This window comes from Electrona antarctica (assembly GCF_951216825.1).
Source record: "Electrona antarctica genome assembly, chromosome: 13".
Lineage (NCBI taxonomy): Eukaryota > Metazoa > Chordata > Actinopteri > Myctophiformes > Myctophidae > Electrona > Electrona antarctica.
In genome coordinates, this window is record NC_136794.1 from 13,659,094 (window position 1) to 13,682,592 (window position 23,499).

Below are 23,499 nucleotides of genomic sequence, written 5' to 3' on the forward strand. Positions count from 1 at the left end.
TCAACATTGTGTGTTTTTGTGGTTCCTTTTCACCAGGGCACCTTTTGAAAGAGATGTTTATCTTACAATCAGTTCCTTACACAACTGTACCAATAAAAGGGTGGAGAATCGAATTAATGGATACTTTGTCTTGGCAGAAGGATCAGTTGTGGTTATAGGAATGTTTTTTTTATTTTGCTTCTTCTCCTTCCCGAGGAGGACACTGGGAGCACAGTGTGAACCAGTGTATATGAACCCGTTCCCCTCTGCTCACCAGCCAGAGCCCTGGGGCAGCATGCAAGCACAGCCTTGCACGCTGAACTGGGGAGTCTCTGGCCTGAGGTATACTTGGCTGCGTTACTGCCGAAAATAACAGATATGCTCGCTCACAACACGTCACGCGACGTATGCGAATGTGAAGTATATGGTATGAATCACCCTTCCTTCTCCGAGAGAACACTTGGGCTCTGTGAGGAGAGAAGCTATAAGACTCTTCTCTACAGTATCTCTGCAGTGTCTCTTTCTCACTGTTGTTGCTGCTGTGACACCTGAAGTTTCCTCCAGGAATACAAAACAAGTCATTTTTAAACACTCCAACAAGAGCCACTGAGCTCCTTCCTATTTTGTGTGTATGTGTGCGTGTGCGTGTGCGTGTGTGTGTGTGCGTGTGCCTGCCTGCGTGCGCGCGCGCGTGCGTGCGTGCGTGCGTGTTGTTTCTGTCCACAGGAGCGAGGAGCATGGTAACATGAGTTAATTGCATTCTTTTTTGCAGGGTTTCTCAAGTGGAAGCAAGTTAATGAGGTTAGGCAGCTTGTCTCATTGAGAATGAAAACTGTGCCTAATTGTGATTTCAGATATGCTCATAATCCCTTCATTTGACAAAGCTGAGGTTTCTGGGGAGGTATTGAGGTGGAAAGAAAGGAGAGAAAGAGAGGGAATTAGAAGGAAAAGAGAGATATGGGAGGCTTAATACAGTACGTAACAATATAACATTAAATAATTAAAAAAAATATATAGAGAGCAATGAATGACATTCAAGTGGTTGAAATAAAGATTCAACTTTAAACTGTACAAGGTTTATGTTTAGTCTTGCCCTCTGCTGAATAATGTGGGCATTGAGAGCAGATTAAAAGAACAGAAAAGGTATTTAAAGATCCTCCAATCAATACTATTACTTACATCTTTTGGGGTGAATTCTACAGAAATCTGCTAACGTCTGCTCGGTCTCAGTATCATGGCACAACACTGGCCTTGTACACCCAGTCACCCACATGGCATCCAGCCTGTTGTATCAATACCCATGTTGTCATCATTATCAGCAGCAAGGCCTTTTCATGTACGTACCATGCCCCAATAAATGTACTGTCAGTACCCTAAGCACACTGTCATTGTTTGTTTATATGAACAGGCTAAAAAAATAGTCTGTTGGTTAAATACAGAAACAGAGCACACAGGTGGATGCTGGGGTGGTGGTGGGAGCACAAAAAAACCATATAGAGCAGACCACAAAGCAGCAGCAGGACGGCAGCGCAGCAGCAAAAAAAGCGAGCTGTGGTTCAATCACGAACGTCAAAGTAGATTTAACCATTTATTGAAACAAATACAGTTAAACTTGGTGTGTTAATGGCTCCACTCTCTAAGATGTTCCCTACATTTTGCTAAGCAGCATGCTAAGCAAAATCAGGGGACGCTATGCAAAATCCCCATAGCAGGACTAAGAGCATGCCCATGGCAAGACTGGTGGTAGTACAATTTAAATGCTCTCTTTTTTATTTTGATTATGAGTGGGTATCGTCCTAATCCTGCCCTGCATGGATTATTTGGTGTTTTCCGCTTGATCTGGAGAATGGATTTGCAGAATTATGGTTAGTGTTAGTTAGTGTCCATGGTCTCAGTTTGGTGTTTATCAAACATTTCAAGATATTGGTTTGCTATTACACACACACACACACACACACACACACACACACACACACACACACACACACACACACACACACACACACACACACACACACACACACACACACACACACACACACACACACACACACACACACACACACACACACACACACAAGCTTTCTATTTCCTCCATGCTCTCTCCAAGTGCTTTTTTCCAGCGAATCACTTTAAACCAACATTGTTTTTGTTTTTGTTCATAGAACTAATATCTCTTATGTAAGGATCACCATGTGTCACCATGTACCGGTATTTGCATTCACACTCATGTGCCAGGATAACAATGCAGGCATTCTCACAAGGTAGGGTGACGTGACATTGATGGTACGAAATATGCCAGATTCAAAATCAGTGCACATTTACACAGGACACCTAAATTAAATATACCAGTAAGTAAGTAGAATTGCTGGCATTTAAAATGACTGCGAACAGGATTATATTGGTCAGCAGGAGAAGTGGTAGAAGCAGTGTGTGTAATAGAGCCCGAATAATGCCAGATTTTTTAACTTGATAATATTGGAGAGTCTCATCACTCTTTGCCAATGTTTTGAGAGATAACACTGATACCGATGTCTTAAAAAATAATGGCCGAAAATATCTGCTGCACTCTACCGAGCAATGGGGTCACCAATCACAAAGGGCGAAACAAGTTAAGTGGAGATTATAAGGTCCAGTCATCGCTGAACAATGGAGGACTTCTGACTATATGAATGGTTAGACGCCCTCCCTCTCTCCTTTGTCGGATGCTGTGCTCAGATTCCTCCCGGTGTATCAGGTAACCTCCAGGGGCCTGAGCCTTCACATCAGTCAGTCAGTGAGCCAGTGATTCACCCCACTCCCGTCTGTCTAAAACCCCTGGCTGCACGCTCCATTAATCTTTCATCAGGGCAGTGTGTGTGTGCGTGTGTGCGTTCATTCGTGCGTGCGTGTGTGTTAATGCATTTGAGGTTTTACGGCAACATCAGGCAGAGATTTCACCTGGACTCTAAGCTGTGTTATTCAACCATTGGTCATTCACAAAAGTGAAACCAATGAAGAAGATGAACCTATACCTCTTGACCATTATGTCTGTAGGTTTCTATTCTTCCTTACAACACAATAACATTCACCATGAATGATTTTTATCATCTCCTCCAGTTTCTTTCCAGCCCTGTCATACCAGCTGTGGCATACAGGGACTGCAGCGACACATATTTGGTTGTCTACCCATTGCGGTTCATTATCCAGAGAGCACTGCGGTTACCCCAACATTGCCTCCAGAGAAAGGGCCTTGGGGTGTTTTAACGTCCTTTGTCAAATGGCCATCGGCTCTCCAATGCTGTCAGTTTTGGGACGTGAGATGAATTTGGGTGTTGGACAGCTTCAGTATGTCCTCATTCACACAGTAAAGAGAGCATACCGTGGGATTACAACATGGTTGACATATGCATCCTAAAAGCACGCAGCAGTGAGACCTGTGAATGTTACTAGCCAGTTCAAGGACTCCTTTTCCTTCTCTTTTCCCCCTTTTCCTGTACAGAATGAAGAACAAGCTGTGGTACTTCGAGTTTGGCACCACTGAGACCATATCTGCTACGTGCAAGAAGCTCAACGAATGCATAGAGGTGGAGGTGAGGCTTCTTGGTATACTGTGAAATCCTGCGTGTAATCTGAATGAATGATGTTCATTTCGAACATTAAAAAGACAAAAATAAAGTACAAAAATGATAAGCAATAATAATGCATTAAAAACATTAAAACCAAAGCAAAACACACCTTGTACCCTCAAGCCCCTAAAATGCCCTGACTGGAGGACTCGTCTGAGGGCGAGTCCTCCACCAAACATTATGGCATGCAAAAATCCAAAGTTTCAAAGCTATTTCAAATTAAAAGGCTTAAACACTAGGATTAAACTAACTACAACTGTTGCACCACCAAACCAACATCATTTCATCATCCAAAAAATTATTGGCTAGGTGTAATATATATATATATAAATACTGCCTGTCAACAAGCTGATTTCTCTCTCCTACAGTGACATAACAGGCTCTTAAATACAACAAATGTTTATAGTTTCTTTCAGGCTTTAAGGGGAATTTTAATTAAGTACGTACACTACAGTAAAATCCTCAGTGTTATTATTTAACATAATTAACTACTTAAACTCTATATACTTTGTTGACCAGGGTCTCACAGGGGTCTATACTTTGTCCCCTCCTTTTTTGCCTTGACACCAAATCTCTTCACCAAAAATAGCTGATGTACAAACTAATAGCGTTGCGAATGTTTGCCTATTTTCGCTGAATCATAATAGGCGACTATTATGATTATGACATGCCCAGAATAAGGATGCTAGGGTTCATGTGGTAAAACTAACGCTAAGGGTTTTACGCTGTGCATTTCCCAAGTGGGGCTATTCTCAGCTCTATATGCAGACACACCCCATAATTGCCTCTTTCTGCCAATATTATCACCTTTGTGCTCAACACACAGTGAGCCTCAAAGGTAGCACTGGATTCCATTTCCAAATCACTTGTTCAACTTAGATAATATGTCTGAATGTCATGGTTCAAAATAATGGTATCAAAATAATAAATAACAAAATAATAAACAATTAACCCATTTAGGCCTGACCTCAAAATCTAAAAAAAATCTTCTAAATCCTCCAGTTTTCTGAAATAAATATTTAAACGATTTTTCAAAAATAGCAGACCTACAAGCTCGTAGCGCGCCACTCGGTGGCGCGCTATGAGCTTGTAGATCTGCTATTTTTCAATAGCTAAATTATAACATAATGTTTAAAACACCAAGAGGGGTTCCCGCACAGAATGGGTTAAATAAATACCACATGCATGCACAAACGCGTCACATACTCACAGACTATCATAAAAAAACTCTAGCCTTGATATGGAAGTGCTTTGTTTTAACAGAAATTTGTGATAACGATTGGTTCAACTTTAGAGGTGACTCCACTGTATACAGAAAGATGTTATCAGTTTCAGGCGCTGGAGCTCTGAACTGCCAAGTTTGCACATTCTCTTGTTCTCGGCTAGACACTCATTCACAAGCACAACTAATAGTGGCGTGTTTTAATAATTACAGTTCAGCTAGAGAGCATGACCTGTTAGTACCACCCACCTCAGATCTCTGTGAACTGGTAATGATTACCATGATAGTGACTAAATGGTAATCATTACCAGTTTACAAAGATCTGGGGTGTTATTTTAAACTACCCTGCCAGCCTATCGGTGTTATTATGGCCCAGAGCTGTATAACACGACTTATCACGCAAGTAACAGACTTCTGTCAGATTATAATTATTCTAAAGTCATAATTATTCTATGCCCCGTGGAAATGAAGTGATTTATTGTGTGTGTGTGTGTGTGTGTGTGTGTGTGTGTGTGTGTGTGTGTGTGTGTGTGTGTGTGTGTGTGTGTGTGTGTGTGTGTGTGTGTGTGTGTGTGTGCGTGCATGCGTGTGCGTGCGTGCGTGCGTGCGTTATTCTGTGTAGGTGTGTGTAGGCAAGCATGAGTGTATATTATTATTCTGTGTGTCCAGCAGCACCCACATTATTCTTCATATATACAGTACATAATGTACAACATTTAGTAAGTCAATGTGTGGTTCATGACAAAATTTGCGGTTGCCACCATCAAGGGTGTGCAATGAGTCATGGCAAGGTGTTGTTTATGTTCTCTTTCATTTGGTTTAAATGACTGTTGAATCCAGATGAGCTTGACAAACATCGGACAAATTGGGTAAACGGTGCCAAATGGAATTGTATTCTGATCTCAGTGTTGAGCTCTTGTATAGACCTTTGATCTGTTCTTACATTGTTTACTATTCTACAGCTAGCTTCCTCTGTTATACAGTTCTTGGAATTGTATACTCAGCTTTTGTCCATGTAACATATCGCGGCAAATCAATTGCCCTTGCCGTTATCCATGATACACCAGCTGGGCCAAGTGAGTAAAGTCTCTGTGCTCTGTCCAACTCTGACATTCCGGGTATCCATTAGCTGAAGCATCAGCATTACCTCTGTTGGGTTATATAATCCATACATGTAAAATTAATGTTCTTTTCATTCCTAAATTCAATTTTAGGATTTCAATACGACGTGAAACGCTAGCCCCCTGTTATTAACATTAGGGTGAATAAAGATATGACAATCATGTACCACATGGGGGCATATAGAGGTATAATTTTCTGTTATGCCAGGGCTGTATTGTACACTGTATATGCGATAGGTGTCTTTCTCACTGACTGTCTCTCTCTGTCTCCAGTGCGATGGGATCATCTTGGACCTCAGTAATACATCGTTGGAGGGCATCGCTGTCCTAAACATTCCCAGCATGCACGGCGGCTCCAACCTGTGGGGCGAAACCAAGAAGAGGCGCAACTACAACCGCATGAGCAAGAAGGTTCCGGACAGGATGCCGGCCAGCACGGTCACAGACGCTAAGGGGCTCAAATTCTGTGTGCAAGGTGAGTGAAGCGAAAAGTGCATGGACACACACATACCGTACACACCACAGAATGACTTCAGGTGCCACACAGGGACTAAATCTTGGCTCTGCTGTCGGGCTAAAGGGATTGAAGGTTTTCCATCCATGGTCTGAATGGTGCCCTATGGGGTGTCAAAAGATCTATTGTGTGTCGCTGACACGTTCATGGCCAAAACACAGCAGGCCAAACATTAGGTCATTTATACAGTAATAAAGAGAGGTCTTGTCCCCCCCCACACTATTGGGCCAGCATTGGCATATGGAACAAATGAGTGTACACACTTCAACTTCTAGTGTGTACTTCCAAGGGAAACAGTTTGGGAACACAAGCCAGGGCATCTGTTTTCACGTCTACCTCAGTGTTTGCAGAACACTCTACGGTAAAGTGCTTAGTGACCTCACAGTGCCACCAGGCAGCAGGAGTTGCGTTGGGTGTCAGTATCTATCTGTGTCCTGCCGTGGACGTACGCAGTCTTTCTGCTCCCTGCGGGCGTGTAAGAAGACTGTCCTTTGTTCCTTGTTTATACCTTGGGGACAAGCTATGCTGGCAGATATTGCCTCAAGGACAGTGGCAGCAACTGAACAGCTATTTTAGATTTCTACAAATTGACCTCAAACATCGGGGAAGGGAGGAGAGGAGACGTGTACTATTGGCAATGTCCTTTCGAGTTATTTTGTCAAACAAACAGGGCATGCTATTATTTGTCACATAAATTAATTGAACAATCCACATGTTTCTCAGCCACTGGCCAGTTCTCTGAAAAGCGAATGTTTGTTTCTAGTTCATGTTGTTCCCGGCAACTGTGTCAGTTGAATTAGTTTTTATAATGTCCTGTCATTTTATGCAATAAAACATTTTGGAAAGATGCAGCTGTCTCTAGCGAGGATATTTATATTTCACAGGCAATCAAAAGTTGAAGACATTTTTTTATCAGTGGACGTCAGACATCAGTTTTTCAAAAGTTTGGGCCATCCATATATGCAGAACTTTACTTTGTACCCTCAACCATATAAACCTATCTAACATCGTGCCAATCGTTCTATACTTTCCTTTATTTTTTATATACTGTATATCCTTTATTTTATGTGTATTTCATTTCACCGCTTTACATCTCTTCTGACTGTGCTGAAACTTATTTCCATGGAGACTCCAGGGCTATGCTGTACCAGAAAGAGAGCGGCATGCACAATGAGAGAAGCAGAGGACGGAAATAAATGACAGAGCGTTAACACTTTCCCTGCGATTCGCGAGTTGCCCGAGTTATGTTTTCATTGTTTAATCCACGTTGTTAATCAGTTTTAAGTCATACGGGCAATCCACCGGACAGAATGGGATATGAGACGCGTTTTGATGACGTCATCGCAAAAAGGTCAGTCGCGCCGGCGTGCAAAGGGTTATGGGAAATTGAGTCCCTGGCAATCACAACCGGTCTCCAGACAGAGTGTGTGTTTTATCCATACTGGGCAGGTTGTGTAGTTGTTGTTCCGTGTTTTAGTTGTTTCTCCGTGAATAACGTGTGTCCGTTGTCCGTGCACGTCCCCAAAGCAGAGGCGTAAACGGTCTATGACTTGGCCAACCGTCTGTCTGTCTGTCTGTCTGTCTGTCTGTCTGTCTGTCTGTCTGTCTGTCTGTCTGTCTGTCTGTCTGTCTGTCTGTCTGTCTGTCTGTCTGTCTGTCTGTCTTGTCTGTCTGTCTGTCTGTCTGTGTGTGTGTGTGTGTGTGTGTGTGTGTCTGTCTGTGTGTGTGTGTGTGTGTATGTGCGTGCCTGTGTGCGTGCCTGTGTGCGTGCCTGTGTGCGTGCGTGCGTGCGTGTAACTGAGATGGATGTCTGTACGGTAACTTCCCGTCACATCACCATGCGGTCACCTTCCCAGCCTCTCAGCTAAACAGTCGTCCCCCCTTCCCCCCAGTGGTCCAATGGCCATCAGCTGTCCTGTGCTGGCACCGCTGCCTGCCCTTACTGCTAAGTCCAAAAGGTTCTGACTGGCTCCACGGGACAATTTTTCCATATTGCCCATATTTATAGCCAGAGAACACAGGGGAGAGTTTGCTCACTCACACAGACGGTGAAGGCATACACACACAGAGAAGATACTCTATATAAGATATACAGTACCAGGGTGGTATATACTGTAAGACCCACCTGTGCGTTAAATCCAACCTCTGGTTGGAGGACACGATTGGGCGTGCATTGTGGCAGGTGGTTCCGACAAACTGAACAAACCGACGGAGAGACCCAAACAGTGTGACAGCATGTATGTGAGGTTAGGGTTAGTGTTAGGGTTCAGAAATACTTTTAAAAAGCAGGTGGCTAGCGCACATCCAGTTCCTTGCTGGTGCTGGACAAGAGGTAGATACATACAGAGAAGGAGAAGTCCGCACACAGTCTTTGCTCCAACAGTGTTTATTTGTGTTAAAACACCGACATTATTCACTGAAATACATTGTTTTTCTTTTTTCTTTTCTTTTTATTTTTTTGCCTTTATTGATAGATTACAGTAGCTTGACAGGAAATGGGGAGAGAGATGGGGGGAAGACACGGAGCGAAGGTTGTCGGGATCGGGACTCGAACCCGCATCACGCTGTCAGTCTGGATTACCAGCATAGGTGCCTGGACCGCTCAGCCCGGCCCAGGCCATCACACTGTATTTCTATCAGAAATGCATTAATCAGATGGTAATTCTGTCAGAACGGCAGTTAGACTGCTATTTCTGTCAGAAAGACACCCATGGCTTCCACATTCGATGCCACTCAAAGTGAGGGAAGTCTCGCCCCTAGTATGTATGTCAGAAGCAGTTGAGGGCTGATTTCACCCCGCTGCGTGGCTGCATTCATGGCGGGGCCAGATGGGTCTTGGTAGCGTCTTGCGCCACAGCCATGGGTGTGTACAATAGTTTATGTTGTATTGTACATAGTTAGTGTGATGGAGAACATAGTTATCTTATACCATACAGTAGCTATTTTTAATCTGCAGTGCCATTGGCACATTCCACTCCCCCTCCTGGCCTGCCTATCTGCTGTCTTTCAGACCTCGCAAGGATAAATATTGACAAATGTCAAAACACTTTGCTTCTGGCAAACTCATTATTAGCGTTGCTTTTAAGCTGTCAGGCCATACCTTTAAAGGATAATTATGCTAGTCTGGTTGCACACAAAGCACACTGCTTGTTTTGGGGGGGGTTTGGGGGGGGGGGGGGGGGGGACTGCATTATGGTAATGTGGGCGTGTAGGTATGTGTATGTACGGTATGTATTGTGCATGTTCACATATGTATGTTCGTGTGTGTGCATGCGCACGCACACTTTGCATGTATGCATGCATACATACATATGCATACCAGTTTGCCTCCTGTCCATGTTTACATCAACTGAATTTCCCATGTGGGATTAACAAAGGCCTCCCGTACTTTCCCATCCAGTTCTTGTAGTTACTGCACTGTTGATTCTGTTGAAATCGTTGCTTTTCTAACTGTATGTCTTGAGTACAATGCTAGAAGTTTCTGGATGTCTGAGAGTGCATGCATGCCAAGGCAATTGTGCATGCAAGTATGTGTGCGAGGGAATCTTTGTACTGCAGAGTTGTCCCACAGGATTTAACCTTCATTAAATTTGTTCTTTGCCATTTAATCCTATAAGGAAACAAATCTCAGAGTAGGACATCTCTAGTTTCTCTGACGTGTGTGCGTGTGTGCGTGGGGGCTTGTGTGTGGCTATGAATATACATTGTGTCATGTATTTATCCCACTGTAGTTAAATATGCATGTGCGTACATGCTTGTCTCCTAGTGTCTTAATGTGCCTGCATGCACGGCTTACTACTAATTGTTAATGACAGTTGTTTGCTCTGCCCGCAACAAGATCATGCCTTTGAAGCTCTTTGCTGTAGATAATGCAATCAGCTAGGTTACGGTAAGTGAGCGATCTTGGTTCTGACCTCACAGATGAATCCTTAAGCCTCTGATCGACTTTGTTTCTTGTCCTGAGTTGGTCTACTCAGTGAGTAGACCGAGTAGAGAGGACAACTCAGAGCAAGCAGTAGACTCTACTGCATGGACAGAAAATACAGCTTAAGACAGATACACATTGCAGAAGGCTGGTAGCAAACATTTCACTGAGATATCTGCTCTCGCTGGATCTAAATTTAGGTGCTGCATCTCATATCCAGCTCTCATAAACAACATTCCTTAGCAACCGGATGGAATAGGAAATCCTACTTTACTTTAAAAAAAGTTTTTTGTGTGCGTGTGTGTGTTCAGTTTTCAAGCACAATGGAGGAAATAATGTAAAATTGTGTGGTAGAACTGAATTGAAGCCTGAGATTTGTCAGTCAGTTGTATATGGCAGTCAGGTGGGTGGAGGAGAAATTCACTCTGACCAGGAGGCGTTGACAGGAAAAGGATATATGTACGCAGCCCCGGAGGCAAACTCCATCCATTGCCCTGCTCCACCTCCAACCGTAATCTCTGCTCCATCTTTCCCCTCCCCAATTCATTTCCTTTTCAGTGCCTGGATCAAATTCCTCAACTTCCTTTACAGGAGATGGTGAGCGCAGACTGCAGAGCACAAACATACACTGTAGATGTGCCACAGTCTGACACCGATATCTTTCGGTGCAAGGGCAGAGGCACCCCCTTGACTCACAAGTGCAAATAGGTGGAGAAGCAGTGACTTTTGTTCATGGGGTTGAATTGGTGCGAGGTTATAGAGGTGCACTATTTCAGGTGACCATGTTTCCCAGTTTCTCTCTCACCTTTGTGACTCGATGGGCTGTATTTTGAGTGTCATAAGTAATAGGTCTTATTACTTAACTTAAGACCTGGAGGCGTGGCCAATGCTGTTTAGCTATTTTGAGTGGCCACACAGAATTGGCCACACCTCCAGGTCTTAAGTTAAGTCATAATGCCTGGTACTTAAGACACTCAAAATACAGCCCAAATTGTCTCCACCAGGCCGACGGAGTGTTATGCACTCCGTCCGTCCGTCCGTCCGTCCGTCCATGTGTCTGTCTAATCTCCGGCACCGGTCGATGCCAAACTTGCACACACACTCATCTTTGCAAAACACATTTTTGGAACAAAATGCCTTAAATCATAACTTTGAATGTCGAATTGGCATCAAAGGCGTGAGAAGAAATGGCAGATTTTTCACAATATCCTATTATAACACCACCAGGAAGCCACAATAACCTACCTGGCCTGGTGGAGACATGTGCTCCAAGGGGCACTTTTTCTAGTTAATTTCTCATTCCTCTTCTCTAGCATCTCTACTCACCATCCTACAGCCTCTCTCTCTCTCTCTCTCTCTCTCTCTCTCTCTCACACACAGACACACAAACACACCCACACACGCACACACACACACAAACACAGACACACCCACACACACACACACACACACACACACACACACACACACACCCCTTGCATGTCCTCCCCCACAACACTCTAGCTCTGTCAGTGTCTCCTTGATGGAGGAGAGGGCTATTTCAGGCCCTCTGCAGCCAGGGAGCGTTTATTGTTTTCCTTTCACACGACAGAAAAGCAGAGTCTATAATTACTTAGATTTCCCCCACCCCTGTGCAGCATGCTAGTAGTACAGTAGCTGTATCTAAACGCCTCAGAGTCGATGGACATTAGAGGAGTGAGATGACCTCCTACATATCTCCAAGTCTCCAAGTCAATGAATGCTCAGCGTCCTTCTGACAGTAGCAGAAAAGATCACTAAAGACCGAGTCTGTCAAAGCTGATGAGATTGGCTCTTGTCTGTAGCCTATAATTCCCATGGCTGTCATTTTCCCCCGGCAGAAAGTTCCCATGAATTTCTTTTTATTGTTTGACAAGACCGGCTGAGAAATAAAAACTGCAGCTTCATAACATCAAGCCTTTACTGGCCGTTTGACAGTGAAGGGCTGAAGGGTTGCACATGGTGTATTTTTATACTGTGTCGTCGTAACATAGCGTACTCTGTCAAAAGGCCAAGTGAGCGCTGCTCGCCCCCATACTATACCTTCACCTCCGTGTGTTGCTAGAGAGGTGAGGTCCAGTTTCTCTTCCATCTTCCATGATGGCTTGGGAGCGATGGGGGGGGGGGGGGGGGGATGGAGGAAGGAAATACATGCACTGTAATATCCTGAGTGTATAAATGTAACCAAATGGGTCCATTTGGTTTTATTTGGAGATCCAAATGGTTAAATGAACACTATAATTAATAGGTGCACCGGTGCAGGATGACAATACAATTTCAGGCCTTAAACTGCTCCTGAAATTATGATATGATCCATTTTTTGTCATATAGCCTGTGAGAGATAAGTGTTGTGGTGAGCAGCTGAGAGATGTGTTGGAAAGGTTATAAATGTGGAGCTCGTGACCCTTGTGTATTTACTGTATAACGCTAATCCTAAAACAGGTTATTAGAAGGCTAAGTTCACTTATTTCAGACCTATACTTTATTAATATGATTTGCCTCTTATACATCTGCAGGTCTCCAGAGAATATTAGCTCCAGGGTGTCAGCAGAAACGGCGAGCTGTCATTTCTAGCCTCTTGATGCTAACAAGCAGTCCAAACAGGGAATGTCAGAGTAGCTCCATAAAAGCCAGTCTGTGGAAGTGTCATTGTGCCCAACCGCTGTGTCTTTACCATGACAGCCCAGAAAGCAGTAGCATTTTCTTTCACTCAGTGGATATTTTTCTTCCAAACTTTCCAGGCTCCATGTGTTAACCACTTGGCACTTACAGTTACACACTCTATTCCCAGTGAAACTGACCTGAGTTGGACCACTTTTTTCCATCAACATCACGCTGTTTTTGGCTAATGTTCCCCCTAGGATATGGATGCTGGGGTTCAAGTGATTAATGTTTAGGGTACAGTCTGACTTGACCATACACTAATTAGTATAGTAGTAGTAGCAATAGCAGTAGTAGTAATAGTTTATTTCAGTCATTAGCCATGATGTAACAAATAAAATCACACCCGTGTGAACTGAGTGGTGCAAGGTCTTATATAGCCTGATCAGCTGTGGTCTGACGTAATGTCAGTGACCATAGTAACCATGCTCGTTTTTTTGGTACGAACACAGGTACACGGGTACAAAGCCAGTTGTTGGAGTGGTTTGCACCACTCAAAAATATGACACTTCATAGAACAAACAAAAATAAAACGGAACAAAACTGCTAGACCAAAAAGGTGTAGGTTGAAGCCTCAGCTTGATGTCTACCCTTCTTACTTTTAATATATAATAAAACAGAATCCAACATCTTGTGACATCTCGTGACATCTCGACTCGTGACATTATGGAGACCCTTAGATCTCCATATATGGTTGTCAGTCCATGATGTCAGTCTGACATCATCAAACCCTCTACACTCTATTGACAATAGACACGCTATTGCCATGAACCCTGGCCATACCTGTTTTTCATTGTGCATTTTTTGGTCAAAGTTAACAGTTAGGCCGCCATTGCCATTAATCTACGTCAATAAGGCAATTAATACATGTTGCGCTTAACGCCAATGACATAGCTCTACGGAATTGGGCTTTTATAGTGCTTTTGATTGATCAAGTCATAATGCTACTCACGTTAGCATCGGGTTGCTAGCTGGTGTTGTCAATAACACAGGATCGCGCCATCATGATCATCGTGCTCAAAAACATCTGTTTCTTTCAATCGCCTGTATGTCCTATTCCTTGTCCCAGATGGCATTTTTGGTCAAAACAAGGTTTATTCCACAGCCGGGAGCCGACGCTGTGATGCCTTCCATTAGACTCTGTTGGCTCCGTTTGATAAACAGGAAGTGATCACGCATCGTCCAACCTCCTAACATAAGATCAAGACCGGAAGTCTGGAAATGTGGATTTTCAAAATAAGAGTTGAACAGGGAAAGATGCTGGCGTAAATTATAACTTTTTTTATTTCATGATCCCTTTAATAGTCTTAACTCCTGCTTCTCAACTGTGCCGTATTAAGAAGCTCTGTTGTTTCAGCGCAACCTCGACCTATTTATTATTTTTATAGCTCTCTTCTGCAATATAAATATTGGGTTTGTGTTGGTTTTATATGTATTACTATTTCCCCGTATCTCCACACAATAAGTGTCCTCTGATTTAGATTGTTTGCTTTATATAATGCGTATATAAATCACACTGACTGCAGCAAAGTAAAGCAGTTTAGTTGTTTCCTGAGTAGTGAGAGTACGTGATGATCTGATGACGGAACATTCATGTGTACGTCTCTATTGAACTCAACACTCCCAACAGCAAGATGCTCCACCCGCTTCGAATGTGTGTGTGTGTGTGTGTGTGTGTGTGTGTGTGTGTGTGTGTGTGTGTGTGTGTGTGTGTGTGTGTGTGTGTGTGTGTGTGTGTGTGTGTGTGTGTGTGTGTGTGTGCAAGTGCATGCGTGCGTGCTGTGTGTGTGTGTGCAAGTGCGTGCTGTGCATGCACACACACTACTACTGTGCAGTGCACACGTACTACATTTGTGTGAAGCACAGGCAGTGACACAAACCTAGCTGCCTGCTGCTTGGCAGAGCACCACCATCCCATCCCATGATGCACTGCGGCCCCGGCTTATGTAAGAGGCTGTTCTATTCTGGGTGCCACCTCACTGAGACGTAACAGCGCTGGCTGCATGATGAGAGTCAAAAGCACAAGAGCTCTGATGAGGCGGGAAACATTGGTGAGGTGAGAATCAGCATGGTGGGTTACTCTGCCATCAGGCTCACACACTGGGACCACGCCATGCCCATTTTTGGTAATAGGAGGAAGTGGAGGTGTATTCAAGATTCTAAATGAATGCTGCACGATAAAGGCGTTTTAGATGCTGTCATGAAATCTCAGAATAAGACTGCATGATTGGGAAATTTCAACTGTTTTTTCTATCCTGAGCAAGTCACATTTTACTGCATTTTACTCCACTTCTGTATCACATAACCACACGCTCTGCCGTTTCTAGCCACAGAAGAACGGCAGACTGTCTCCTTCCGTCCAGCCAGACCTTCTCTTAATTCCCATCTGTCATGTGCATTCATTATATCAACCTTCCCCCCCTTAATCCTTTACCGACCAAATGCCCGGTTTGTCATTAATGGATGCCGAATCCTACTGTATTTTCTTAGAAAGCTCTGTGGGCGTTCGAGAGATGCAGTCAGTTCTTGGGACCCTAAACTGCTGTTCACGCTGACCAGGCGGACACTATAACTATGAAAATAGCCTAAAAAGAATTCTATCAGGTGAAGTGGATGGTAATGTCCCCGCCACAACTATAAGAAATGCAATGGTGAAAGGTATATAGTTATAGTTATTGTTATATATAGTAATAGTGCTCAATGTGAACAATGTGAGGCCGGGAGTGATGGGGCTCACACTGTTTTTGCTCACACTGTTTCAAATCGAAAAGGAAAAACAAAAGACACATGTCTCTGTAATTGTCACAAACTATACCGGTGCCCGGCTGTAGAGCACCGAGTCGGTCATGGGCGTGTTGGCACGCTTTCCCCTAAATTGCTATTTTGGTCACACACATTTGGGAAAGCGATAGTGGCATTTAAAAGCACCCGTTAGCCATGCCAAATTAGTTTGGTAAAGAGCGGCCACCGCGCGCTTCAATGGAGATGTCCAGGCACAGACTAGTCAGGCTGCCTCATCTCTCCAATATTCATATTGCATCTCTTTGTTATTTTCCTATAATCAGCTGAAGTGAGTGCCTGCCACTTCCTTGTGTCCATTGTGTTTATATAATTGTACAGTCAAATAAGTTATTTGTGCCAGCCTGCTCTTCAGTTCATCACCAGCGCAGCAAATGGTTTAATCCGACTTGCCGAACTGTCCTTTTTGCTTCATACCGTTCCGTAGAGACGATCTACACGCACGGTCTATATACCAAATGAAAACCCTAATTTCGTAGTTTACATAGAATTTGAGCGAGTTGTGACTCAATGAAAAGACGAGTGTTCTTGGCTCTGTGCGTGTGGAGAAAAAAAAGAACGGCACGAGGGGGGGGGGGGGGGGGGGGGTGCAGCGGCTATGAAGCAATATAGCACTAACAGGCGACGGTTAAGGGATCTATTAAAGGGATCTCTTAAAGCCAAGACTGGTGATTGGTTACATCTGGTTTAATTATTGCAACGCCCAAACCACACCTATGCATAATATAACGGGTAACGGAGGTGTTTAAGGGATTTAGACAGGTAACCAAAATACCAACTTTAGTGGGGGAACACCCTTTCCCCACTCCTAAATCCCCAAATAGTGGCTTTAGGAAGATGAGACAAAAATGGAGCCCTTAGGCGCATTAGGTCCACTGGCAGAGCCAGACCAGAGCCTTTTGTGGTGGTTCTGGATAACTGTGTATCCGACCGACTCGATGCCAGACACTGCACTCCCTGTGGTGGTGTGGAACGCGTGTGTCGGATTTGAAGTCGGTGGGGCGAACGGTTCTCGAGTTACGTGGATTATAGACGTACACACACACGTACAGAGAATAGAAGATAGATATATACTTTGTATTGGATTGCCAAACCAATATTAATGATAATGAAATCTCCAAAAGTTCCTCTTGCAATGCTTGCACATGCTTGCAATGTGATGCATTACTCTAGTATGAATATGATAATGTAGTGTACATGACAGACTCATTGTTATTTTTGCAAACCTGTATACAATAATCATATGTCAAATATGATACGTTATAGTTAAACCCTTTCCACCTCTACACCAACTCTAGTCGCCATAAATAGCCAATCCACAAGCTACCAACACATTATGAGATTGTAGATCTGCTATTTTCACCTATTATGACATGCCCAGAATAGGGACACTAGGGTTCATGTGATTATACACTACACACAAAACAATGTATCCACACACACACACACACACACACACACACACACACACACACACACACACACACACACACACACACACACACACACACACACACACACACACACACACACACACATGTGATACTGATAACTCATTGGAATGCTGCTCAGCTGCTGTACATGCATGCTTAGTGTAGCCTTAAAGAGAATACTATGTTTCTTAATTTAAATTTCCATTCCAAGATGAATTATTCTGGGTATTCTAACCCGATTCATACTATAACTCCATTAGATAGGCTTCAGTTTAATTTAATGGTTGACAAATTATTTTAATGCACAAGAGTTTCAAACATCGGAAGGAGCAACAAAACAATTTGATTTGTAGCAAATTGCAAAATTTGCAAAAATAATTTTGTCTTCACACGTATCATTTTCTTACTATCCTGACTTGCGAATTGCGAAGTATGAGAATTCACCATGCTTCACAGCACAACAACACAACACACCCCACACACCAGCACCTTCTCGTGAGTCCAGTGTTGCATCATGACCTTGCACAAAGTCTCCCTAGTGTAAAGTAAGAACACATGACCGTTTCCTCTTTGGAGTTTGAAACAAAGCCAGCAGGCTAAGCTAGGTCAGGCAACATCGGGCAATTATTAACATGTTTACATTGCAACAGACAGACAGGCCTGCAGCCTATACAGTTCCAGTCAAAACAGGCAGAGCTGCAAGTTCTTGCTTGTCAGGACTAGACAGTGCTATGGCAACCAGACCCTCAGGGAAAAGTCTGACCAGTTCCCTTGGCTCTTCCTCACATGATGACTTTGTTTACTCCTGCACTGATGCAAACCCTAGTAAGTTTTAACTGACTCTTCACGGCTCTTCATTATTTCCATTATCTGCATTGTATCATTTTGAATGTGTAGCTGGCTAGCTGCAGTAGAGAACAGAATGTGACACACACTAAGATAATTAAACACATACAGTGCAATAGGACTGCTTCTGACTGTCCAGGAGGACACAGGCTGCCATACAGTATGTATGTATGGCCCAATAGGCAGTCAGGAGAGAGCTGCAGCTTTCTGTGCGCATGCAATTGGGCTGGGTTATGTTTAGGTGTTTGACTGGCACCAGCGTGCATGCCCACTGCACGGCCTGCCTTTGCTAATCAGGTCTCAGAGCCCCACTCTGACCTGCTTAATTAGCCCTGGAATATGGGTTACCGAGACAGAGATTCCATTCCTGGTCTAATTGTGTCCCTGTGCTATAGCACACACTGTCCAGCATCGGCTCACAGGATTCTGTGGTCAAATCCCCCGATAAGTGAGAAGCGTAGTCTCAGGTTGGTCGGCCCATCCAGCTTTGGGTTCCATAATAACTGCTCTGACAGGATGTGATCTGGGAGTTAAGTACAACACAGAGGGCGCCAACCAAATCAGTGCAGTATCATGAGAAACCTCAGTAACTATTAACTTTTCAGGAAATGGATCCAACGTATTTATTTTTTGGTCACAGGCTTTTGTTAATACTTCTCATTGATTCAATGTTCATGAAACCCCACAGACACACTCAACCACTTTCACTTTCTCTTAAATTTGTTTCAAAACTGGATCTACAAGCTCACAACGGGTCGCATTGTGAGATGTTGTGTATCAGAGAAGATAGCAGTAAGGAGGATAAGACTAGCTGGCCACTGCCACCGACACCAAGAACTCCCGGTCAAAAAGCTTGTACTGTGGGAACCAACACAGGGGCATCTATCGAGAGGACGTCCCACACCTACCTATGTGGACCTACTAAAGAAAGATGCTGGTGCAGAAAGCACAAATGAGCTGACCAGATGTATGTAGAACCAAGATGACTCGATGGAGGGCTCGTCTGAGGACGACGTAGAGAGAGAGAGTGAGATTAAATAGGGAAATTGGGGTCCAAAAGTGGTGTCTCAAACTGAAAATATTGGAAGCAGAAGATGGGGGGGGGGGGGGGGGCTAAAACACACCACAGTCCATCCCAATCACTGTGGCCCCTGTGAGTGATCCTCCATTTAAACTACCGTTGGCCCTGTGCTGCGTTGGTTGGCCGGTTGTCACATGGATAATGCATTACTCTGTGTAAAGGGGAGCTGACAGGCCTCTTCATTTGTAGCACTGCTCAGTAGATATGGTGCTGTTAGGCGGAGAGACAACCAGAGGAGAGTGGAAGCGAAAGACCACTCACATGGTCTCCGTTGTCATGTATTAAATCCTCGTGCAGGGCATGTATATCTCTGTGAAACCCCTGCATAACTAGGACATGTAGTATAAAGGAATGTATTTGCCATGCAGGAGGACACATGATTACAGTGAGATTACATGAGGTATTATGACTGATCCTCTCATGTAGTTGGCTTCAGTGCCCATGTGGTGACCCATATTAACCCATACTCTGTCTCTCTCACTGTCTCTCTCCTCCCAGACCTGAGTGACCAGCTGTTGGAGGTGGTTGGGCTGGAGGGTGCCATAGAGATGGGTCAGATCTACACAGGACTGAAAAGTGCCGGTCGCAGACTGGCCCAGTGTGCCAATGTTACCATCAGGTTTGTCCTCATCATCAGATCATCTCCCACTGCTTGCCTCCCTGTCTCTACTCCATTCTTCCACGTTCTGACATCCATTGCCCTGTCCATAAACTATAGTGATAGATAGGGTTAAAGAAAATTCATTCAGTTATGAATTAAATAGATTTTCCTTTTATTTATATATATTTTTTAGCACACTAATTTATGCTTCATCATGCGACAGCGTTGTAGACCAAACATAGCAGCTCTATGCGCTTTTTCGGTCCACAAATGTCAAATCCCTATGACCGACTGACTGTCAGTCAAACAGGATGATAAATGATTCGTCTGACAGGCCTGAGGTCACCACGGCCCGCCTTCCAGTTCTGCCACCATTTTGTCTAAAAGAGAGTTTCTAGCTTTTTATGTTTTATTTTACTCTTGCTGTGCTCGGCCCATTTAACATCCACAGTGAACCAGTTACTGGACAATTTTAAAGGGTCAATATTCACGTTCAAGTTTCTCTCTCTCACCTGTTCAGTGAGCTGCCCTTAATATTTTCCTAGAGCAGAGTAAAAGAGTATTCATCACAGTCATTCTCCCATACTGTGTTTCCCTACGCATGAAAGGCTTAAACTAACTTTGTGTGTGTGTGTGTGTGTGTGTGTGTGTGTGTGTGTGTGTGTGTGTGTGTGTGTGTGTGTGTGTGTGTGTTTGTGTTGGGCAAGCATATACAGTGTGTGTGTGTGTGTGTGTGTGTGTGTGTGTGTGTGTGTGTGTGTGTGTGTGTGTGTGTGTGTGTGTGTGTGTGTGTGTGTGTGTGTGTGTGTGTGTGTGTGTGTGTGTGTGTACAGTGGGTCTGTGAGTTTAGAGAGGGAGGGGTGGTGCTGTCTGGGACTGGGTCTCATGGGAACAAAGTGTGCACTGTTTGACTCTGTCCTGGGATGGTGTGAACAGGCCTTCCGTGCCTCGGAGGTGTGTGTGATCTGACCCCCCTTCTTCCCTCTCTAACTCCATACTCTTCACTGTAACTAAACCATACAGGACGTCAAGACCACTGCCAATGCAGATTGATGGAGAGCCCTGGATGCAGCCCCCCTGTGCGGTGAGTCTGAACGACGTGTGTGTGTGCGTGCGCGTGCGTGCGTGTGTGCTTGCGCTCATGTATGTACAGGTCTGCATCTGTGTGACTTCCTCTCTTTTTTAATTAAATTTAGAGTAACCTTGTGTCACCAGGCTTTCTACCGCGGAGAAAAGCATGCTATTCGTTCTAAACTGAGCCTTGTGATCCGGTTTAGAAAAACAAAACTGGTTCCATTGGTTGATTCCAGTTTTCGTCGCATTATTTTTGTTCCCCACATAATGCAAATCAATTAGTTTATTGTCGCTGGTCGTGCTACGAGTTAAAATAAAAAGATGAACATAAACAATTATTATACCAAAAGAAATGAAACAATTCTACCAATTTCAACAACTTTTAACCTAGGGGAATTATTTTGCAGGTGCACGACATGCACCTGGTGGTTCTGGTTGGTGGTTCCGGCCACCTGCTGACGTAAAGTTATTTCCGCTCCAACCGGATCAGAGACCCCTGGGATCAATGGTATTGATCCCAGGCTAAATTTATAGTAGCCCCCCAGCCTGTAGGAGTACGTACAATGACCAATTTCACCCTACCCGCCCGGCTTCCCTCCCTCAAACATGGGCCAATTGTGTTCGCATACCACCTGAGCGCCCTGGACTTACTGTCTGTCTGTCTGTCTGTCTGTCTGTCTGTCTGTCTGTCTGTCTGTCTGTCTGTCTGTCTGTCTGTCTGTCTGTCTGTCTGTCTGTCTGAATGCTTGTGCCTGCTCCCAGAATGCCAAGGAAATAAATCCCCAATTTCTTTTCACATATGTTTTTGAAAAATATAGCGTACTTGTTTTAACTTTTAATTTTATACCGAAAGTCAATGGAACTTTGCCTAAATATGGAGATGACCTAACATCATAGAGATGACTGGCCACATGAAGATCTGAGATCCACATGGAAACCTTGCAGTCTTGATCCTCCCGACACCTCTAACCTTCCATGAGAGCTGAGAACCGTGTACAATGTGTCAGAAATAAAGTTGTCATGAAGATGAGACGGTGGCGGTTGCTCAACTTTGAAATCACAACTCACACTTTAGATTGAAACGAAAGGATTGTTCTTTATCGCATTGTTGTGTTGTGTTGATTTGTTATCTTATAGATCCGGATCACACGCAAGAACCAGGTGCCCATGTTATTGGGTCCACCTCAGAAGACGCCATTCTTTTTCTTCAAGAAGCGTAACAGGAGCCGTGATTAGGAGGCACACACACACACACACACACACACACACACACACACACACACACACACACACTTGCATACAGTATACACACAACAAACTAAAACTCCCTCAAATGACTGTTCCTTGGCTGTGGGTGAATGGGGGGTGGAGTTTCATTAACAGGAACACAACAACCAGGAGAACATTCCGAATGTCAATATCCTTAGAGACAACTAATTCCTAAATGGACCAACAGGCCCACAACATGGACCAACAGGCCCACTAAATGGACCAACAGGCCCACTAAATGGACCAACAGGCCCACTGGCCCATTTTGTTCCTGAAATGAAAGACTCTCGGCATATCGACCTTTTCCTGTGTATCCACCATCTTCTATTTACTCTCTGGACCACGGTCCCAAGTCCTCAGTGCATGGTGTGGCTTTAGTCCCAACATCTTGCCAAAGTAAAAAATGTGTTAGGTCCCCACTCTCAGCCCAAACCTCACGCCCTCAGCTCTATGTTGGTGAGGGGTGAGGGGTATGGGGTTATGAGGAGAAAAACAAGTCAGAGACAGAAGTAGGTTATAAGGTGAGATACTGAAGGAGGATAAGAAAAGTAGGGTGTGATGCCATCTCTTTGTATAACCTGTATGAATAATGGAACAGAGTGCATGTAAGAGCGCTCACTCCACAGGCCTCCCTGCAGACCAAAAGCACAGCATGGTTGAGGAGAGGAAGAAGCCTCATCCAATATTGATACGTTTAATTTTACAAGTTGATGGTAGTAGGGCATACCCTACTTGGATGTTTCATTTACAGGTTGATGGTAGAAGCCACATAACTATGGCCTGGGGTGGGGGATTCATGTAGGGATTCTGCAGACGATCTAGAGCTAGACCTCAGGACAGTTACGCTGCTGGCCAGGTTTCCAGTTGCTGTACATAAATTGGTTATAAATGGATCGGACTGGACTGAAATTAGGGATTGAAGGGTCTTGTTTTCTTCGTTGCGTACCAAAAGACACGTGTCCAGATTGAATCAACAACGGCTCCTGTCACCAAGCCACCGCCGGCCAGGCCACCAAACGCCAGATGTCCTGACCCCCAGCCAGAGGACACTGGTAGTGAGGTTAGGGATTGAAATGAATCCCCTCTGGGGTGTACTAACAACGGGGCCCACAGGGGTTTTATTTACCAGAGCGCCGACAGGGGGAATCTAAAATTACCCCTCTATTTCAGGGAGGATCTATCAATCCTCCTGTGAAACTATATGCTCTAATTATAGTGTCAAAACATCAACTGGCAATGTCAAGGGTGCAGGGACTGTGACAACCCAGGGCCATTACCCACTGTAAAATGCTGGGCATTTTTTATTTCACTCATGATTTGGCTTTAATGGGGTGTAAGTGATATTATT

General features: G+C 44.2%; 1 protein-coding gene across 1 annotated transcript in view; it reads left to right on the forward strand.

Moving 5' to 3' along the window:
* Nucleotides 1–22,178, forward strand: part of dgkg (diacylglycerol kinase, gamma) — an 89,178-nt gene extending 67,000 nt beyond the window's left edge. Inside the window, exons 20-24 of the mRNA XM_079518859.1 lie at nt 3,461–3,551; nt 6,204–6,405; nt 19,706–19,826; nt 20,832–20,892; nt 22,020–22,178. Coding sequence (XP_079374985.1) covers nt 3,461–3,551; nt 6,204–6,405; nt 19,706–19,826; nt 20,832–20,892; nt 22,020–22,118 — 574 coding nt within the window. The 3' untranslated portion in view covers nt 22,119–22,178. The remainder of the gene's footprint in view (nt 1–3,460; nt 3,552–6,203; nt 6,406–19,705; nt 19,827–20,831; nt 20,893–22,019) is intronic.
* Nucleotides 22,179–23,499: the final 1,321 nt, after the last annotated feature.